This window comes from Halichoeres trimaculatus, unplaced genomic scaffold, assembly GCF_033239565.1.
Source record: "Halichoeres trimaculatus isolate MK-OKI-2021-1 unplaced genomic scaffold, fHalTri1.1 fHalTri1_scaffold_3, whole genome shotgun sequence".
NCBI classification, from domain to species: Eukaryota; Metazoa; Chordata; class Actinopteri; order Labriformes; family Labridae; genus Halichoeres; species Halichoeres trimaculatus.
Genome location: NW_027437181.1, coordinates 4,675,811 through 4,698,626, shown reverse-complemented (window position 1 = coordinate 4,698,626; position 22,816 = coordinate 4,675,811). Strand labels below are relative to the sequence as shown.

Here is a 22,816-nt window from a genome sequence, read left to right as displayed (position 1 = left end):
TTGTGGCTCTCTGGGGGGCTGCCAGGGTGCACAAGGGGGCCTCAAAAAATTAGAGGGAATGGTAAAAATAGAATCTATTTATCTATTTATTTATTAATAAAGTAAATAATAATAATAAATTATTTATTAATATATAATAATAAATTAATAAATTTATTTATTTATTTATTTATTTATTTATATTTATTTGTTTTGTAACCATTTGTCCTGGACATACAAATCGTGAAATGTCGGGTCCACATGTTTTCAATTGTACCAAACCACACCCTACTGCAACTTCGGCGTGCCGTCATTATCCGTGTTAACCCGGTAGTTTGTGCCTATTATTAAGCCATCTAAAAATCTGAACTGAACTTAGTGGCTTTCCCTCTGTCTAACTACTGACTACATGTAAGAAAGGAGTATCCCACCTTGGCTGACAGAGCCCTGAATGCCTTCTCCCTTTTGGAGTCTGGCTTTTTTTCGTTAATAATTTCCTGTTCGAAACAAATGTAATAATTATTGAAAAATGAATAAAAGTTTAAAAATACATTTTTAAAGTTAACATTTCTGTACATATTCTGAAGCATTGCCTGTTGGTTTCCAAAGGAGGGCCCTGGCCAGAAGCAAATGCTGTGGGGGTGCCTTGGCAGAGTAAAGTTTGGGAACCCCTGAATTAAACTTTTCTGTTGCATCTTCATTTGGGTCCTCCTCTTTTGTTTTCCTGTGCTGTACCCTGATTTTGTAAGCACTGCAGGAGCCTCTTTTCTTCTATAGGAACGGTGAACTTACTCAGATGCTAATCTTGTACGTTTTCCATGTTGATTAACAAGCTTGGTGTGAATTCTGCAGTCATGTTTTGAAGATTTGTATTTCTATCTTTTGCAAAATTTTTCTGAAATGGTGGAGACTACAGGTCAAGCCATCAATCCTAATTGCTGCAGAGGTGGAAAGAAAAACGGCACGCTTACTTTCCAACCACTGCAATCTCTCAGTCGTAGTTGCATCAATCAAAAGCGAAACATATCAGAGATAATGAGACGTATGATACACTCACACAGCATCAGAGGATCTGCACGCGCTCTGAGGAGGAGTTTCTTCATGCCTGCAGCGTGACCGTGAGGCATCTCTGGAACAAAAAGGCTGTCAGAGGGAAGAGTGACACAGGTAATGAGGTAAATGTTGAATGTTTCTCCGCTTGATGTCTGACTTCAGTCCAGCTTCAAAGAAATGTGATGGATTGGTACGAGCATCGGAAAGAAGACTCTTTACAGTGAGACTGGAGTTAAAGGAAAACTGTAATGACTCTTTTTCTGTGAACAGTCTCTTCACACAGGGAGGATTTTACCCAATGACTTCCAACATGTGTGTTCCCAAACTGTCGACACCAGAGGCTTTTTTAGCAACCTGCAAACAGTCGACACACAGAACATGGGTGGAAAAAAGTCCTGTTGAAACAATCATTTATGGATAGGTCAGTGCGTTGCTCTGCTCAGTTACTACATTTGGGTTTTATTACACTTTTTATTACATTTCAGGCTCAGCACTTTCGTTACATTATCAACCAGTTACTACTATTTTTTGGTCCAATCACATTTTGGGTTGTGGTTAAATGTTGGGCCCCAACTCAGTGGTTCTAAAATGGGGGTTTGTGACAGCACTTCAGGAGGTAAGCAAGAATTAAAAATGTATATTTAAAAATTAGCAATCAAGCAAAATTCCTTTTGAAACCATATATTTAATCAGTGTTTGAATCCAATATAAGTATAAGTTCATGAACTCAATATCATCACCAATAGACACTAATATTACAGGGCTGGGTTTTATGACTTTTTATCCAACCAAAACTGCTTTGCGCTTGTTAAGGGGTTCTTGGTTGGAATTTAAATATATATATATATATATATATGTAGGGGGTGCATCACTGATAAAAAGTTTGTGAACCACTGCTCTAACATACACTCCAGACACTTTATTAGGTACATCTTGCAAGTCCCGGGTTGGACAAAAGTTTCTATTCTGGTGGATCACTTTGTTCATCTCAGAACCTTCAGTGTCTTCAATGCTGTCAGAACTGCCTTAATCCTTGGTGGCATAGATTCAACAAGGTCCTGGAAACATCCCTCTGAGAGTTTGGTCCATATTGACATGATAGCATCACACAGTTGCTGCAGATTTGTCGGCTGAACATCCATGATGAGAATCTCCCGTTCCACCACATCCCAAAGGTGCTCTATTGGATTGAGATCTGGGGACTGTGGAGGACATCTGAGTACAGGGAACTCATTGTCATGTTGAAGAAAGCAGTCTGAGATGATTCCAGCTTTATGACATGGAGCGTTATCCTGCTGGAAGTAGCCATCAGAAGATGGGTACACTGTGCTCATAAAGGGATGGACATGGTCAGCAACAATACTCAGGTAGGCTGTGGACTTTAAACCATGCTCAGTTGGTACTAAGGGGCCCAAAGTGAGCCAAGAAAATATCCCCCACACCATTACACCAGCAGCAGCCTGAACCGTTGATACAAGGCAGGATGGATCCATGCTTTCATGTTGTTGAGGCCAAATTCTGACCCTACCATCTGAATGTGGAGCAGAAGGCAACGTTTTTCCAATCTTCTATTGTCCAGTTTTGGTGTTGCTGTGTGAATTGTAGCCTCAGTTTCCTGTTCTTAGCTGACAGGAGGGTCACCCGGTGTGGTCTTCTGCTGCTGTAGCCCATCTGCCTCAAGGTTGGACGTGTTGTGCGTTCAGAGATGCTCTTCTGCAGACCTCGGTTGTAACCAGTGGTTATTTGAGTTACTGTTGCCTTTCTATCAGCTCCAACCAGTCTGTCCATTCTCCTCTGACCTCTGGCATCAACAAGGCATTTTGTCCCACAGAACTGCTGCTCACTGGATATTTTCTCTTTTTGGGACCATTCTCTGTAAACCCTAGAGATGGTTGTGGGTTAAAATCCCAGTATATCAGCAGTTTCTGAAATACTCAGACCAGCCCATCAAAGTCTCTTAAATCACTTTTCTTCCCCATTCTGATGCTTGGTTTGAACTGCAGCAGATTTTCTTGACCATGTCTACATGTCTAAATGCATTGAGTTGTTGCCATGTGATTGGCTGATTAGAAATTTGCATTAATGAGCAGTTGGACAGGTGTGCCTAATAAAGTGGCTGGTTCGTGTATAATGGTGTGGGGATATTTTCTAGTACCAACTGAGCATGGTTTAAAGTCCACAGCCTTCCTGAGTATTGTTGCTGACCATGTCCATCCCTTTATGAGCACAGTGTACCCATCTTCTGATGGCTACTTCCAGCAGGATAACGCTCCATGTCATAAAGCTGGAATCATCTCAGACTGCTTTCTTCAACATGACAATGAGTTCCCTGTACTCAAATGTCCTCCACAGTCCCCAGATCTCAATCCAACAGAGCACCTTTGGGATGTGGTGGAACGGGGGATTCTCATCATGGATGTTCAGCCGACAAATCTGCAGCAACTGAGTGATGCTGTAGTGTCAATATCTAAAATGAGGCCAGTTCTGAAGGAAAAAGGGGTTCAACACTATACTAGAAAGGGATATCTAACAGAGTGACTGGTGAGTGTGTTGCAGGGTGACTTTTATTGCACACCTGCAGGATCACTGCGAAGGACATCAAGCATTAAGATGTGACAGCGGAGCACTGTTACAGCACTTTAACAAAAAATCCTACGGTAAATTTTTTCTTTGCTCTGATTGTCAATCATTTGGATAGATAGTATAATGTGATCTATGGTGGAAAACGTTGCACTTATTGGCAGGTTTTATCACTTTCATGCCTTCCTTGAATGTGGCATTGAAGCACAGACTCTATTTAGGGACTTTTCACTGCTGCGTGTGATATACCTCACAAATCAGTGAACTGCATGCAAATGAATCTAAATTGCAGATCAGTTTAACATGAAATATGCACGGAGCCCGCGCGCCACAGTCGGCGCTTCACTCAGCAGCACACGGTGTGCAACAAGAAACAACACGCCTGCAGGAGCAGTTTAAATCCTCTCTTTTTACCTTCACTTCCTCCTCTTTGATCGTGATTTCTCCGCAAACAACAAACAGAACGTGATGTTTCCACGCAGCCGTGATGTCTTCAGCTGTTTCTGAGATATGAGATTTGACTGACAGGTCACAGAGGGGAGGCGACGTCTTCACCTCCTCTTTGTTTTGTTATTGTTTATAGCTCTGCTCGCTCAGCGGGGGGTCTGTCTGTGAAAGAAGACAGTCGCAACAAAGAAAACAATAACATTTATTTATTGATTCATAGATTATACATTTCATGATATAATAGCGATATATTGTTATTGGCAAAGATACTATAATCCAATTGCATTTCTATACATAAATACAAAATCTGAGGTAGGGCCTCAAAGATTGATGACAGTGAAAATAAATAAATGCATTTCACATATATGATATATATTTCCTTTTTTTATATCTCACACCAACTCTAAAACATATTTTTTATATATCTACTCTCTACTTTGAAATCAGTGGATGTCATGGGAGGTTGGAGGCACATATCTATATCCATAGGCAGCAGTACCTCACATAGAACACACAGAAATATATGACATTACTCAAGTAATTAGAAATTTAACCTATGCACCCATAGGTCGGACAATAAAGTGCCAAAAAGACACGACAGACAGAACGATAGGAATACTGGTACCATATGAGACAGACGATAAGCTATTGTGTGGTGTTATTTTGGAAAGACATACAATATTCTACCATTAGAGGACATCTATAAGGCCAATGGTTACCTGAAGATGTTGTGTAACGTATTGGCGAACATCAAGGAACACTACGTGGGGTATGGATGGCAGTATCACAACCTCCTAAACGCGATGACACATTCTTTTATTCTTCTGTTTTTACTACAATCCGAGTTTCTTTCTTTGGTTACCTCTACTGCCCCGAAAGTTGACTTGCAGGCAAAGCGAATTCACAGATTATCCTTCTGTTTTGTTTTTCTTTTTTTCTTTTTTTTTTTTTCATCCTTCCTCTGCGACGGAAAGACGACAGCAACCCTCTGATTCCTAACACGTCCAACGAAAAGCTCCCTAAAGTAAACATGCACAGACTTTTTTTTTTTTTCTTACTACTGAGAGAGAAAAGACGAGGAGTACTTTTTTACGTGGACATTGAGTTACAGCAACACAAACTGCACATGCAAGCTCTTCAGTGTCATATATTTTAAGAAGCAGCGTGGTTTCAACTGAACCCTGAAGCAGGGGAGCCCAGTTAGACAAAATGGAAACACAGGGACACAAAACAGGAGAGTTACGGCTTTTTATCTGACGCCCTGCGAAAAATCATTAAAATCTATCTCAGGGTGAAAAAGGCTTTTATCCTTCAAGTTTGTCCAACAGGATTCCAAGTTCCGACTTTGACTTTTTTTAATGCGTTTTTATGCTTTAGTTTGTTTGTGCCGTCTAACATCATCTGTAAGAAAAGAAGAGGCTGAAAACTCTACAAACCTCCGAGAGTGGCCATGCAAACTCCATCGAGGAGTTCAGGAAACTTATACAGACACACACGCACACACACACGAGCATACGTTATCACCACGTTTGAACAAATAGAGCCAACAAAAGCAACACAGAGGAGCAGGTAAGCTATTTAACAGCAGGGCATTGTGCTCATTAATTGATTATGCTTTTACTGAAACAGCACAAGCTCTTAAATCAGACCTGTGCGACGTTAGAGTCGAGATTTAAAAGACATGGCTTAGAGAAATATTCAGGAAGAACCTCTGAGCTGACCTGTTATTGCATCCACAGCCTCCGTTTTTTTTTTTTTTAGAACACTCCAGCCGCTCAGCGAGTAAACGCCCGCCGTGTTAAAAGCCAATCAGGACTTTGTATCAACATGAAAATGCATTTCCGAGCGGTCAAAGCGTGGAGCCGACTAATTGCTTCTGAGTGGAGACACGGTGTTACTTTGTAGGTAATTAGCCGGCAGTCCACGAAGTAAAGGTTGGCTGCCCGTCACGTCACGTTTACAGAGGCTGCAGAGCCAGGGAGGACGCCCCACTTTGTGACACCTCTCGACGCACCGGAGTGATGCTCAGATTGAGATGTAAATACATTCATGATTAGAGTAACTTCACTGCAGGGCCTGTGTAAGCAAGCTGACCTGAAAGACAGTGGCAAGGCAACTTCATTAGAAGGCGATCAAACTCGGGTTTAATTAATCTTTGCTCGCTGCAGTTTGTCCTTTGACTCTTTTAAAGAGAGGGTGTTTGATTGGCACACATTTGGTCAAACAGTTAAAGGGCATGTTGCAGGTTAAAGACAAGTGTGAAGAAATTGACAGGAAAAATCCTAAATGAATAAACCTTAGGGCCAGAGATGTTTTAGTTAAAAACTGGCATTTAAACGTGACATCACAACAGTGAGCCGTGCTGCTTCTGCCTCTGTCTAACATTAATAAAAACATTAACAAACATTGATCATTTGAAGGCTCAGTATGATAGCGGTGGTGCAGAGTGCTGGAGGAAATGTGGGTGCCTTGTTGCAAACCACTTCCACATTTTCTGGGAACGCCAAAAGATTCAGAATTAGTGGAAAGAAATGCACAAAACTATAACACAGAGCATTTTTAACACCATAACATCCTATGATTTCAAAACTATGTCTTTAAATTGTAGTGTAGTAGTGAAGTAAAAGGTGCTGACAAATACTTAATAGCTACTTTGCTGACAGCAGGTAAAAAGGCTCTCATCCAAAAATGGGCTGTAACTTGGTTGAAACACTTCGAACCTCTGAGACCTGACTCCATTGACTAAATGCATCGTAGGAACTTCTTTTTTCTTTTTTTTTTACTTTTACTTTTGGAAGTCATTTTAATTTCTCGTGTCATAAAATTATATTTTGTTGGTATTATCCAAGGTTTATTTGGCCAAATTTCTTTCTCTCGGGATGTATATAGTTTTTGATTTGCCACAAAAAAAAAGAAAAAGATATAAGTGTTTTGTTGTATCCAAGGGGATAAGAAAGAAGTACACTTGTTATGTACTTATGTTTTGAACATTGTATGATTGTACTTAAAATGTTCTATGGCACGAATAAAAGAAATAAAAATAAATAAACATGGATCAGACTGTCAGTCCTGTCAATGAAGAGGAAGAAAATCTCAATTCCTATCCATATGATGGTCCTCAGGGTTATAACTATGAGCCTTTTAGGAAAGATGGAGACCAAGAACAGAGTTAGCGCTGTTAGCTAGTGATATGTAGCCTAATACTGTGTTCACATCAGCATATTTAAAGTTTGAAATCAGATACACTGACTTCAAAAATATGTAGTACGGGAGATATGTATCACATATGATATTATCCAAAATGTTGCTTTAACAGTGAGCAATTTTATATTATTGAGTATTAATGTTTTAAGAAAAATAAACATATCGTGCATAGATGGCAAAAGAGAGGTGCTTGAAAGTCCTCATTTGCTCAATGCTTGCCTCAGAAGCCAATCAGTGGACAGGGTTTTGTCACATGGCTCATTAGAAACCAAAACGCTACATAGTCGCACATGAAGGAAACATTCAGGAGTCGAGAGCAAGTGTTGGATCTTCACAGAGACGGTGCTTAGAGATGTTTCCTATGGGGGTTTTTCCAGCTCTCTGTCCACTATATGGAATGAGTTTGTGTGTGTGTGTCTGTAAATGCGCACACGTTTTGTGTCTGTGTCGCCATGCGCAAAACAGCACAGGGAGAAATGTGAACTTGATTATGTACAAATGACGTCCCGTCATGTAAATTAGATGTACAACACAAGGCTGTTTAGTATGTTAAATAAAAAAAGACAGGGTATAGGCCTGGTTTATGAGAGAAGTAACTTTTAATCACTTCTGCTGTGATCTGGTGCTGTATGGAAAATAAAATTAACTCGACTTTAAGGGGGTCGGGGTATGTGTAAGAGCTGATCATGAAGCTTTGAGCCGTCATGACAAAGCCCATAGAGAGAAAGACAGAGAGGTCTATCCACTGATCTAGAATCAGATGTCCAAGACTCAGCTTCGGTGCTCAGCTCACGTTTCTGTCAGGTTGAATCTCGGGTTGAATTTCTGACAATCCTTGTTTCCAGCAGCCGCGTCAGTATCACCTGGACCTGGCTCGGGTATCCCATCCTAAACTCCATCTATAGACCTTATAAAGTAGACTCCATCACATCAATCTTCCTGTCAAGAAATAGGCACCAATGATATCTGCATTATTTTGTGACCGATGCAGAAATAAAGTCCCAACTTGTCAGCTGCATAAAATCCGAGCACAAAAGCTAACAGAAGCTAGTGGACTGGATGTCCTGTTAAGCTAGTATTTCTACATCCATCCATCCAAATGCACCTGAATCATCTTAATGGATGGTTAAATCAAATAATACTTTGGAAGAAACACAATAACACCACCTGAAATGCCTGATCTCACTTGTGACAACCTGTTATTCACATTGGCTCAAAGTGGAGTAAAGGAATTTGAGTCCCTTTTGTAACTGTGCCTTTTTTGTTGAATGACATATAAAATCAATGATTGACTTATTCTTTCTGACTGTGTTAAGTGTTTAATTTACAAAAAAGTTAACCTGCAACGTGCCCTTTAAGTTGCTCCCGTATAATTGTCACAAAGGCGGGTCTAAGCAACAGCGAGTAAGAAGCGAAGAGCTGCTGCTGCTGATTCTGATCCTCGAACTTACACTTACAGACTCCTCCTCACGTTAGTCTAACATTAGGATGGCTCTATTCTCTGTTTCCTATGCACTGAATATTATTATTCCTACAACTACCGGAGTAGTGTGATGGAATCGAGTATACCTGAGACCCTGTTTTTCATGAGGACACACACAGAGAAGCGAGAGGCAAAAGTCTGAAGATGGTGAAAAGAGGTCTCCGGAGCTCTACCACAAACAACAAGAGACAAAGTACACTTCCTGGAAAAGGAGGAGGCCGTTTTTCTACTCTAATCTTCATCTACTCACACGTAGCAGCTGCTCCTAACAATGTGAGGACGCGACAACACACACACCTACCACTACAAGATATATATGTTGTTTTAAAGAAGTGTACACTTTATACAAGATATTACACGGCTAGCAAACGTCAGAGAGACATGAAAACACACATACACACTCTCTCCATCTGGGTCTAGCTAGCTCTCCTCTGCTGGAAGCTATAAATAGATGTTTATCTATATTTATATATATGTATTTATATATTTTATACCTTTACTTTACTGATGTGATGTATACTGTAAAGCTTGACAAGTTCACAACACATACAGCGATAAATGCACCGTCTGGGATATATACGCAAGGTGACTATCGGGGTAGATTTGGAAAGATTAAATGGCCGTTTCATCCCCGCAGAAGGAAGGCGAAGCTACTCTACCCTACGTTAGGAAGTACGCTACTTTACAATCTATGCTAACACAATACAGGGAGGACAAGACTTAATAAATAGACAAAGAGAGTCACGGATGGTCCCCCAGAGAGAAAATAGGGCCAAGCTTCTATCGTACTGCAGAGTCATCCCGGCCGGAGTGGATCTACTCGGAGCGGAGATGAGGACGCGACTCCACCGGGACGTCGAGGCACAAATCGCTGATCTTGTAATCTATTTTTGACAAAGCAAGAGCGACTGAGCAATATCTGCTGTGAATAATACATATACATATATATACTGCTGGATAGGAACAAAATGTGATACCAATGCATACTGTGTTGATTTTTCTCTTTTTTTTTCCAGAGGCAGTTGATATTATTTGTGTTGCAGATGGAAATTTGTACAGAGATGGAACAAAACACAGATCCCCGTCGAGCTCGATGAACCGCTGTTTCTCTGTCGCTCAATTTTCTTTTTGTTTTCCTGTGTCTGCTTCCACCAAGATGATTCATTACCTCTACACACCAATATGACACACACACACACACACACACATTAACACACATACACTCACACACGACTCCACAGGGAGCGGCTACGGTGAGTCTAATATTGCAAGTGCAGTCTGAGCTGTGTCATTTTATGACACAATTTTTCTCTTGGAATAAAGATCCCTGGGAAGGGTTCGGGAGTAATCAGTGGTCATGTGTGGAAGGCGATGATAGCCCATTAACCGAGTACGAAGCGGCAGCGGAGGAGTACGCTCCACCTGCAAAAACCACTCCTCCCTGAGAGAGAGGAGAGGAGAGGAGAGGAGGGAAGAAGAGGAGGAAGAGGAGGAGGGGGAGCCTGTTTCCTCATCCACATGAACAGGAAGGAAGACAGGAAGCAAAGAGGTGGAGGGGTGACAGAGCGAGAGGAGAGGGGAGAGAATAAGGTGGTGGTGGTCTCCTCCCTCATGGTGACCCCCCCCTCAGGAGGAGGGGGTCGGAGTTGGTGGATGTGGCGCCACCGAGGTGACTGCTACTGGTAGGACCCGAGCTGGAAGTCCTTAGGGGGCAGTTTGAGGCCCAGGGAGTTGGTTCCCAGAGGATCGATCATGTTCTTGTAGCGTTCTCCACGGTGCTTCATGAGGAAGGGACCCCAGTCAGGCTGTGGGGCGCAGACCAGCTTCAGACGCTGTGGGAGGAGAGGCAACACACAGACGGTCAAAACAGCGAACACTGGACGTGAGGTCAAACATGACGGGGCAATCAGGTACAGGAAGTGTGACTTTTAGGCATTTTTAATGCTCTCTTCTGAGTAAAGAGTACCGTCTCCTTTTTGATCGGTATTCTGTATCATTGCATTGTATCATGTATATCTGATGTACATTTGCATCATATGCAGCAATATTTATGTATGCAATATGTTTGGTACTCTCTATTGTTTTATATCACTAATCCTGTCTCAGATTTTGTTCTGTTAAACTGTGAAAACATCAAAACAAAAGCTTAGAAAATAAAAAGAGAAAAGTGATGTCTCTTTCAGACTACGATGCGTTTGCTCCAAGTTTTATTCAAGGTTTACTTTTACCGTTTTCCAGCTCCTGACATGTTGGTCTACGCTCTGTCCTCATGGGGGAATTGTCACGTCACATATTACAAGAGACCAATGGTGTAAAGGAACAAAGTAAAAGTACTTTGTTACAGCACCTAAGTAGGTTTTGGGAGGATTTGTACTTTACTTGAGTTTCTGTATTTGTTGCAACTTTTTCTTTTACTTTGCTACATTAAAAAAGAAAAATATGTAACTTTTGCTCCGCTACTTTTTACATTGTCACCGTCTTTAGTTGCTACAAAATAAAATGTGAATACAATTGTCTCATCATATATCGACTATTAGGACTCTGTGTTCTTGGGCCAATAAGTGGCGCTCGCATATCAAGCTGAGATTCATCTCAGCAAGACCGCGAACAGCCCAAGAATATTCCTCAGTGTCTACAGCATAATAATAATAATAATAATAATAATAATAATAATAATAATAATAATAATAATAATAATAATAATAATAATAGTAATAATAAAAAATAAAAAATTAAATAAATAAATGAATAAATAAAAAATACAAAATAATAAGGAAATAAAAATAGTAATTATAATAATAATAAAACAATACAAAAATGATAATAATAATTATTATTATAATCATAATAAAGTAATAATAATGATAAAAACAATAATGAAAAATAATACAAATAATAACAATAAAAACAATATGAATAAAAATAATTATAGTATATATTTATAACACACTTAGAAACCTTTAAGTGCTGCTAGTTCAGCTTCAAAAGAACAGGATACAGGATAAAGTGCCTCCTTTCCTTAAAAGCTACAAAATACTGGCGTTTAAAACCTAACTGTCAAACCTTAAAAAAAGGGGGAGCAAGAGGAGAAGGAAGGAGAGGAGGAGCTCAAGATAAAGGAAGTTGAGGGAAGGGGAATTACTTTTAAAGCTTATGAGAGAAACAACAATTTCTGTCTGTTTTGTTTCTTTGTACTTTCAATTTTGCCAACTTTAAGACTTTTACTCAAGTGATTTTTTAGTGGGTGACTTTCACTTTTACAGGAGTAGATTTCAAGTGAGATATTTTTACTTTTACTAAGTTTAGTTTTCATGTACTTTATACACCACTGCAAGAGACCAGCATGTCATGCACTGATTGATCTGTTGAGTCAGATTGCTTTTAATTGGGAAATTTATGTGATTACAATTTCAGGGATTTACAAGTGCTGAGGTTCAACTTTAAATTATTTTTCAAACCTTAAAATCACAACATTAAAATGCATGGATTTCCATCATAAGACTCCACTCATACTGAAAACTCTTGATGCTCCCATTAAAAAGGTCAGTCCTGGAAACACATGTTGCTCCTCTTCCGATGCACTCCACTGTTAACTTATGTCAAGTTGAGCAATTTCACTACTTTCCTCGAAGGTCTGTTTAATGCATGGCTGCCTGGTCTTACTGACGTGCATACTTTTATTTCATTTACTGCTGAAGGAGTCTCTCAGTTCTACTTCTGGTGCTTTTATTTTTTGCTTGGTTGTTAACTCGGGTCATTGAGTCTCATTACTTGGTGCCTCATGATGGATGATGTCGACTGCTCCCTGAGATGATGCCTGCTCTGGAATCTGTGAGACTTTTACTTGGGGAAAAATGTGGCTTGCAGCTTAAATTTGATAAAGAAACAAAATTGAAACTTAACTATCATCACTATCAAATAAGCTCAAATCAGTTTAGTTGAAAATGAATCAAAGATCCTCCTCTTGCTTGTGTTACATCATGAAACGTGAAGTGTTTGTGGATGTTGCGCGGCACGCAGCATCATCCTCAATCTGAGATAAATTTATGATGATTATTCATTTATTTCAGACAGGCACAGATATAAAAATAGAGAGTGAATTTGGAGGAAGCTCTGTGATTGAAGCGGCTGTCGGAGCTGCTGAGGGAGCGGAGACGTTGGGAAGAGGAAGCCACGATCATCATCATCCATTAATCAGAGTATTTAAAAGGGACCCGCCGGACTCCCAGAAAAATGTCCAAATTAATACTCTGGCAGCAGCCAGCAGCCTGCCTCCCCTGCTAATGAGCAAAGGATGAGACTATTGATTTCTCCGTCAGTGTGTGGAGTCCTGTGTGTGTATTCACGTGTGTGTGTTTGTGCAAAAACACAACACGCGTGGCATTGTCTCCTCACAGCGTCGTCTCCGTTCTTACCTCAGAGATGGTTCCAGGAGCAAGATGCATCTTAATGAAGAACATGATCGGGATCCAAATGACGGAGCAGATGACCATGAGCCAGCCCAGGACCATGGACCAGGTGGGGTAGGTGTAGTCCTCATAGGTCATCACCTTCCACTGATACAGACTCAGACCCAGGATGCCCTGCACAGATGTCAGAATGAGTCACGTCTCACAGAAACATCCATCACACATTTTTGTTCACAGATATTTTTAAAGAGTCTCCCCTGCTGTGAGGGGACGCTGTGGTTCAGAGTAAACATTGTTTAACGATGAGCAGTGAGACGCAGGAATGCAAATGTGTGAACAACCTGCACGGCTGAGGTGACAAATCTGTGCATGTTTTACTTTAAGTTTGAAAAAAGGTAATAAATCATAAAACTGAGATTATTTATTTTAGAAATGACATAAAATCATTACTTCCTTTTTTGGTGGTTTTCTGTAGATTTAAATGTCCTTTAAGTCTTGTGTAAAGGAAAATAAAAAGTAGAGAGAGGAAAATGATTTTGCTTCATAAGCTGATGGCAGAGGGTTTTAAGAAAAGCACTAATCTGTGTTAATAAGGAAACGATGCATTGTGTTTAGAAATTAAATAACTGAAGGGCCAAAAGAAAAAAATAGTTGCTGTTCTTCAAGTGTCCATTAGAGGCTGGCTCTGAAAGCCGAAGAAGCCCCATTAATACCCATATTGGAATGCCCAACTGTATATAGAGAGGACAGCGTGGCTCCACCATTTATCATTGTGCAATTTGGAAGCCAAAATTCCCCGTCACAGGCGCCGCCATTGGTAGCAGTTGTGCAGCCAGAGTCTGCGCAGTAGAGACTGTGAGGGATTCTGGGAGAATCTGAGTGGAGCCAGGAGACAAAAATACTTATAATTTATTTTTCTTTTGAGAGTGTAATCACTCCTTGGATCTCCCTTCCGACATATTTTACAATCCCTGACAAAAATACACAAGGACGGCAGCTGTCAGTCATCGTTAAACGTGTCGTAAAACTTCATCTTTAACCTCTTATAACAAATGAAAACAAAACTTTTCAGAAAAAAAGAGGACCTGAATTCAAGGCAGCCAAATGACATCTTCAAATCACCACAACAATCAGACGTGAAAAACATTTCTACCAGGTGAACTAATTTTTCAAAGTTTGACCACAGCCCATCTGGAATGACTGGAGAGATGGATTTTCTGACCTATACTGCAGCCAGCCACCAGGGGGAGAAGTTTTTGTGGCAACCTTACTTAAAGCCAAGCATAATAACATCCATTTTTTATATATATGGTTTGGTTAAAACACACAGATTTGGTCTGAGTCGCCCATTTTTCCATTCTTACACAGAAGTAGGGTTGATCTTTCTCATAACTCATGAGTTTTGAAGATATCCAGTCCACAGGTTTCACATTATTATATGATTCCCACTCTTCCCACTCTTCCTGCTCTTCTCTCTTCAAAAAACTGAAATCTTATCAAGTGTTTTGTCCTATATTAAGTAAAAATTGTCTTATTACACTTGATATGAGCCACATTTAACTGATCAGTCCAGTAAGTAAGTAATTTTAAGACAAAAATGAGGTCTGAATTTCATGTAACATGTAAAAGATAATCTGCCAATGATATAAGTGAAAAGTTACTTGTATTAAGACATTATTGTAGTTCCAAGCAAATTTTCCGGCAATTTTTTCTTGTGCCATTGGCAGATTTTGTTTGTTTTTTTAACCTGTTACAAGCAATTCGGAACTAATTTTTGTCTTTAAATAACTTGAAATAAGACATTTTTCTGGACTGGTCAGGTGAATGTGGCTCAAAGACATTTTCAAAAGACATTTTCAACAGAAAATAAGACAAAAACACTTGATAAGGTTTTAGTTTTTTCCAGTGAATGGTCTTTTGTGCCATCAGTGTGCGTGGACTGTCGAGGCAGATGAGTGCCTTGAGTGATCAGAAAGACCAGAAAGTCGGGATTCAGGTGTTACCTGTGTGTTTCAATATCCCTTTTTAAACTTTCTTTCTTTGTAAAATTTGCAAATGATTCATGTTGTGCTTGTTTTTTAATTTAGTCACCATCTGATGTTTTTCTTTTTCGTCTGTCTCCCCACAAATGGCGCTGCGATGTTGACCGTTTCTGAGATGTTCTGCTTGACTGTAAGCCTGACAAAGGTTTACCATCCAAATGTTTATTCACTTTTTTCTTTTTGCAAACTTTGTTCTTCTGTTTCTTCTCCTTCGCACCTGTCCCATGACGTGCACAAGTCTTTTCTTTCTCCTCTTTCTCACAGCTCCTCCAAAGCTACCATGATGCTAACCTATAACATCATTTTATGAGAACTTCATGCCTCAATCAGAAGCCTCTCTGCCCCTTCAAATCCACTTTATCAGAGGTTATATTATTTTAAAGGGGACATATCATGCTTGTTTCTCCTTTTCACTTTGCCAGACTAGGATGCCTGTAAAGCATTTCTGCCCTCAGTACAAGTCATTTAGTTCCTTCATTTCCCCACAATAGCGTTCTCAATATCCTCATTTTAGGCCATTCTGAAGATCTCGTTGAAAAGCTCCATTTCAAGAATGACCTCCAGTAACCTCGCAACGTCACAGCCCTTTGTGCTCTGATTGGTCAGTTCTATCAGAGGGGCGGAGGGGGTAGAGCCAGGGGGCGGTTTTTGCAGCATAGCAGTATTTACAAAATTGCCACATTGAATGGTGCAGACCGAGCGAGTTTGCTGTTTGCCAAAACTTCACTGTAAGGCATTGATAGCACTAATAAAATGGCAGAGTGTAGGATACGTCCTTTTGTATTGGACCCCGAGTCAGACCCGGACGGTTCTGCAGCTCAGGAGGAAGAAAATCCACCTCGACACAGATCATCTCAGGACGCTTCAGTGTGGTGAGTCAAACCGGTACTGTAACATGTAGAGTTTATACGTGGAAATATAGGCAGACTTCACCAATAAACTATTTCTATAACAGGGCTCCATCCTGCTCCTTCACTTTTCTCTGTCTGTTTTATCCATCATGCTGAAAGTGTCGTCTAAAGATCGCCTCTACTGTCAGTTCGTCACTATGTTATTACTGCAGCATTATTGTGGTCCAGGTTCACAGTGCATGTCAGAACAAGCATGCAAATATCACAGTCTCACAAGTATTACGACGTCTGCTAAAACTACGGTGTTTTAACTGCTAATTCACCATGTAAAGCCGAGCTGCTCAGCAGAGCAGAGTCCCTGCATCTAGCACTTAGTCAGTCAGCTCTTGATGGGTGTATCCCTCGGTGGCGGTTGTTTGACTAACTGACATCACAGAGGAGGAGCTGCTTTATCAGATTACCCCAATAAAAAGAAAGGATCCTCGTGTCGTCACGACGGTCGAAATCTCGCGGCCAAATGGCAATGACCTATTTTCAGAGGCATCAAATCTCATTCTAGGATATCAGAAAAAATACGATGTCTCATTTTTTGAAAATTCAGGGGGTGTAAGGTCTTGTTTTCAAATTTGTTATATTATATGTAAGTATTAAATCAGGGATCAGCATGATATGTCCCCTTCAAATCTAAGGAGCTGAAGTTGTTGTTTCACACAGATGTATCCTGACGTGCTTCTCTGTGTACATGTTTTTTTGGTGCAGACGATTTCTTTCTAATTACCTGAACCGGACCCAAAACACAGAGCCAAAATGAAGTCCACAGCTCTACATAATAGAGCTGATAGATGGTGGGAAAATGAGAGCCTCATTTTGACTTTATGTGCGGTGAATACAGAAAAAGGAGCTGAGGAGAAGTCTGACTCCTCTCTATGGAAATGTGGCTAAAAAGATTACAATAAGATGAGGAGGAAAGGCAAACAAACAGAAAAAAACAGACAGGAATAGATTAGCTTGAGGTTTGGCTAAATGAGCTCTCAGGAGGAAGCTGGCGTCCCCGGGGAGCAGCAGGATCACCCGCCGGCCCTGATGCTGCTTCATTTGTCATCGTCACCTCTGTTTCTGGAGCTTCTGTTACAATTTCTGATATTAAAACCGGCCATTTTCTGACACCGTGGGCTGAAAGCTTCATATTCTTCTGCACAGGAATGAGAAATATCTGGAATTCAATGCGTTTGTGTCTTCGCAGCAGCAGTAAGTGCATCACAGAAATGATTCTGCTGCTGCTATTTTGGAAAAACAAACACAACTTAACTTAGGGACAAGAAAAAACAACGCTATATTTTCGATTTTGGTGTTACAAGAGCTATTTCCCTCTGGTTTCTTTCCAATTGCAAATCAATGACTTTGGAAGACAGCAGTAAAAATGGAAACAGCTTAAGCCGCACATGTCGATGTCTGTGTCTGTGAAAGTGTGTGTGTAGTGTGTGTGTGTGTGTGTGAAGCAGAGCAAAATCAAACATACCGTCAGAATGGTTGGAGTCACAAAGGCCCAGCAGATCCTCCAGAATCGGTTGGGCTGAAAACCAATCATCATTTCAATGTCCTCGCAAAATCTCTGCAGACCTGCAGAACAGGAAGGGAAATAAAAATAAAAGAAGGGAAAATGGAAAAAGGGCAGACAGAGGAACACGGAGAGTGACCCGGGTTTAATACGCCACCTTAAAAAAAAAAAAGAGAGGAAACTGGAGACATCCTCATGAGAGTGTGTGTGTGTGTGAGACAGAGAGATAGCATCAGTTTCTGTCGTCCCTGGGAAAAAGCGAAGGAGCAGATGGCTTCATTCCTCCACTTTTATTGACGGATAACAGTGAGTGACATGAAGAGGCAGAGCCACACAATCATTTCAATATGTCACCTGTACTGATGCTCTGACAAACTGGAGGAGAGCTGCTTGCTTTGCTGCTCGGTAACAGCCTCCTGACACACACCTGAGCCCTGGGCTGCACGTGGCACTGCCACTGCATTACAACAGAGACACCTAGTGGACAGGGCTGGGATTGCATTGAGCGCACCGTGGAGAGTGGTACTTTTTACTGTTTTATTTCAAACACATCAGTTTTTATCATTTTCTCTCCACAAAAGACGAAAGTTCAGTGTTTTTCTTTGCCAGGAAAGGAAACTCATTGAAAGAAGCAGCCCAGTCCCCCAAACAGCCATATTTTCAAGGTTAAACTTCAGAGAGTCTGGGAAAACCTTGGGGTGTGGAATTCAAAAGGACACTCAAAATAATAAATAAGTAAAACTGGGTCCACTGGCTTCCAAGTACAATTTTAAAATGTGTTTCAAATTTTACTTCTAATTTATCTATTTATTTATTTATTAATTTTCATGGAAAAATGTATCAAAACAAATTAGATAAAGCCATGGAAAAAATAAAAAAAATGTCAATTTTCTCCTTTTTTAGTCCTAGCCAGATGTTCTCAGAGGTGATAGCTGCGAATAAACAGGTAAGATATGCAGATGACACACTGCAAAAAAAACTGAGTGTTTTCGTCTTAATTTAAGTAAAAAATGTCTAATTATACTTGATATGAGCAACATTCAACTTATCAGTCCAGAAAAAATGTCTTTTTTATAAGTTATTTAGAGACAAAAACAAGATCTGGATTGCTTGTAGCAAGTAAAAATAACTTTTCTTTTGGTACATTGGCAGATTTTTTTTTACTTGTTCCAAGCAATTCTGACCTCATTTTTCTCTTTATGTAACTTGAAATAAAAGATTTTTCTGGACTGGTCTGGTGAATGTGGTTCATATTAAGTCTAAAAAGACATTTTCTGCTGAAAAACTTGAAAAAAATTTCCTTTTTTATGCAGTGCATGCATACAGCACATTTTCTGCAGACCAACTAAATGAAGTTTCTCAGACTCACATTTGCACACAGACTCACCGTATCTCTGCTTCACGCTCAATATGAAGATTATCTGTATTATTTGTATATCTGTGGTGTTCTTTGTGTTGTACCAATGTTGTTTTTGCATTGGCTTATCATGTTTGTAACTGCACAGCAAAAAACAGAAATCTTATCAAGTGTTTTTCTCTCTTCCTCTCAGTAAAAATGTCTTTTTAGACTTAATATGAGCCACATTCACTTGACCATCTATCCATCCATATTCTAAACCACTTATCCTGTTCAGGGTCGCGGGTGGCTGGAGCCTATACCAGCTGTCATTACTCCGGACTGGTCACCAGCCAATCGCAGGGCTGACACAGAGACAAACAACCATTCACGCACACACTCACACCTAGGGACAATTTAGAGTGTTCAATTAACCTGATGAGCATGTTTTTGGACTGTGGGAGGAAGCCGGAGTACCCGGAGAGAACCCACATATGCATGGGGAGAACATGCACACTAAAGCCAACACATAAAGGCCCACCGGCCTAGCTGGGAATTGAGCTGGTAACCTTCTTGCTGTGAGGCTGCAGCGCTAACCGTTGCGCCACCGTGCAGCCCTTCACTTGACCAGTTCAGAAAAATGTCTTGTTTTAAGTTATTTAAAGACAAAAATGAGGTCCAAACTGCCTGTAACAAGTAAAAAAATCAGAAATGTTCTTGTCAAGATTAAAATAATTTTTTCAATACAAGCACACAGGGATGGGTACCTTTCATATTTGAAATGACACGGTACCTGGCAATCGGTACCGGTACTCGTCGATACCACTTTTTGGAACTTTTTTAAGTATATGTGGTAAAAAATATCAATGTGTTTATTAATGTTTTTTTTTTTTTTTCAATTTGACATGCTAATTCTTCCATATATAACCATTGCAATGCTGTGTTCATGTCCAGCATGGAAAGTCGTCTACACTTCCACTCTCTTACAGTCACAAAGATGCATTCACGTACCTAAACATGGAACCTTTTGATTTTAACACGAATCAATACCCGGTACTTTTGATAGACTTTGGTCGGTACCTATAAAAGTACCCAATTCGGTACCCATCCCTACAAGCACATTTGTCTTGTAAAGATAGAAAGTGGTGATGAAGGTAGTTTTAAACATTTTTTCTTAAAGAATAAATAAGGCAGACTTTTATTTATGAAGCATCAACATTGGTTGTAATTTCTGCATTTATTTCCCATTACTCTTTTTCAATTTCTGTGTTAGGCATTCATTTAACCTGCAGTGTTTGTGGGCTTCCCCGCGTTTCTATGGTTTCACATCACATTGCAATGAATTCTGGGTAATTTTACAACAGCCCTGAACCCAAAAGGACATCTTCTCATTACAGCAAGTGACACAAGATAAAATGAGAGGTGCAAACACAGTCTTGTTGTAATTTTTGGACAAAGAAACGCCAGAGAAACCCGCTTCAGTCAGGAGTAAAATCACTCATAACCCTGTTGAATCCAGTGACCTTGAATCTTTAACGTTGCTGGTGAAAGGAGCTCACGACTCTCTAAAGAGAGCTTGTGGCTCCACTCCTTTCCAACGAACAACAGCTCATTATCTCTGTGGCTATAATTAGTCGTGTTCAGTGTTACAAAGATCAGCAAAGTGATGCGCTCCTGACACCAGGGTACAACACAGAGAGGTGTTTTTTCCTCTCTGTCTCTGAGAATGTGATATTGTTTGTCTTCTTGCTGCTGTTAGCTGGATTCGTTTCATCTTGGTCTTAGTTTTCATAATTTTGGTTCGATTACAGTTGTTTGGATGAGACTGATGAATAATCTGTCTGAAATATTAATGGACACATAATTTATGTGCGTAGATAACACTTTAGCTTTATACTCTTCCTGACGTACACAGCTCTACAAGTGAGGGTTTTTTAACGTCATATTTTTATGTGCGTATCTTCTTTTTCTTCTCAGATGACTTCATGTGTGAATGTCCTAAAATAAACTGTGGTAATGTAGTCTGGAGAACTGGATTAGAAGTGCATTAGTGCCACTAAATGGACGGGTGAAGAAGTAGGGGAATGGATTGAGGTTACAGAGGGAAGCTGGAGCATCAGTATTAAAAAAAAAAAATCACAAATATTCGTGTTACCAAAAGGGAAGGAGGGAGTTTGGCCCAGAAACCTTTAAGATTTGTGATTCATGGAGCTGTGAGCATCATTAGAAAGAGGGAAGAGGAGCAGAGAGGAGGGATGAGGACTCACCGTAGAGGTAAGAAATCCCCACCAGCTCAAAGATGGCGATGATGACCAACGAGTAGGAGGCTGCGAATGTGTCGACCAGCTGCAGCATGTACATCCCGTTCTGTCACAAACAAACAAACAAAACATCAACTTCACCATCATCTTTCACCTCTGAGCTATCTTCTAACATCTTATTACAAATGATGTCTGAATATTAGGGTCTGTTTTCCCCTCTCAAGCAAAAAACGAAGCATTAAATAAAGTAAATAAAGTCATATTACACATCAATCTTTGGTTGTTTTATCAGGGATCTTAAACCTTTACTTTCATAAAAACCATTTTGCCTCAGCTCACCTGGATTAAAGTCATTCCAGAGCCACAAAATCTACTGTATCTTCACAATGAAGACTTTAAATTAGGGATAAACCAATCCAGCTTTTCTGGTCCTGATACCAATACATGGGCTTTGGGTATCAACTGATACCAATCCTGGTCTGATACCAGTGTAAAATAATAACCTGCATGCTGTACTGTGGGATAGGGCTGGTAATTTTTTGAGTACATATGGAATTACTGAAGTTAATATTTATTTTAACTGTAAGTGTTTAAATGTTTTACAGCAGTTTGGTAAAAAAAAATGCTTCAAAATTTACAGATATGACGATTTGACTCTAAAATTTGATACCTTGTTGACTAAATCATAGTTCAGCCTCTAGCTTGTGTTTTAGCATCTAGCTTGTGTTTTGGCCTTTAGCCTGTTTTTTAGCCTCTAGCTCCTGTTTTTACCATTAGCATGTGTTTTGGCCTCTAGCTTGTGTTTTAGCCTCTAGCTCATCTTTTAGCCGCTAGCTTGTGTTTTAGGCTTTAGCTCATGTTTTAGCCTCTGGCTTGTGGTTTACCCCTTAGCTTGAGTTTTAGTCTTTAACTTTTGTTTCAGCCTTATTTAAACTAAAAGTGTTTAAATGTTCAACACCAGTTTGGTTAAAAATTATTTAGAATTTACAGAAATGACTATTTGGTTGTAAAATTCTATACCTTGTTGACTAAATCATAGTTTAGTGTTAGTGTCAAGTTTGGACCAATCCTTTCCCACCAATATCAGATCCAACTTTTGGGGGCTGGATCAGTGCCGATACCCGATACCCGATACCCGATACCCGATACCTAATACCCGATACCAGTATCGGGTCAGTGCAACCCTACTTTAAAGTGTATTAAATTCTATGCATAGTTGAAAAGTAGTGAACAATTTATCTGAACGAGAAGGTTTTTTTATTTATAAAACTGTACATGTGTTGTCCTATATAATTATTTTTCAATAGTTGCTAAAATTCCAAAAGTCCAAATTTGATAAATTTGCAAAACTTTCAAAAAAAAAAAATTTCAAAAGACTGCAAAAATTTCTAAAAAGACAGGAAATTTCACAAATTTGCATAAATTTCAAGAAATTTTGTAATTTAGGGAATTTGACTGACTGTTTAAATTTTTTGTGATTTCAAATGTTTTTTAAAAATTCCACAAAAAAATGTGATTTAAAAGTCTGCCAACATTTTTGAAATTTCAAAAATTTGCAAAAAAATATATATATATTTTTAAGTTTGAAAATGTTTTATTTCACAAGTGTTCAC

General features: G+C 39.7%; 1 protein-coding gene across 2 annotated transcripts in view; it reads right to left on the bottom strand.

Moving 5' to 3' along the window:
• Positions 1-4,339: 4,339 nt before the first annotated feature.
• The window catches only part of slc6a5 (solute carrier family 6 member 5), a 37,866-nt gene continuing 19,389 nt past the window's right edge, over positions 4,340-22,816 (bottom strand). For both annotated transcript variants that reach the window (XM_074666646.1, XM_074666645.1), the window contains 4 exons: positions 21,210-21,309; positions 17,568-17,668; positions 13,162-13,329; positions 4,340-10,578 (listed from right to left, as the gene is read on the bottom strand). In XM_074666646.1, the coding sequence (XP_074522747.1) occupies positions 10,423-10,578; positions 13,162-13,329; positions 17,568-17,668; positions 21,210-21,309 (525 nt within the window). In that variant the 3' untranslated portion in view covers positions 4,340-10,422. The remainder of the gene's footprint in view (positions 10,579-13,161; positions 13,330-17,567; positions 17,669-21,209; positions 21,310-22,816) is intronic.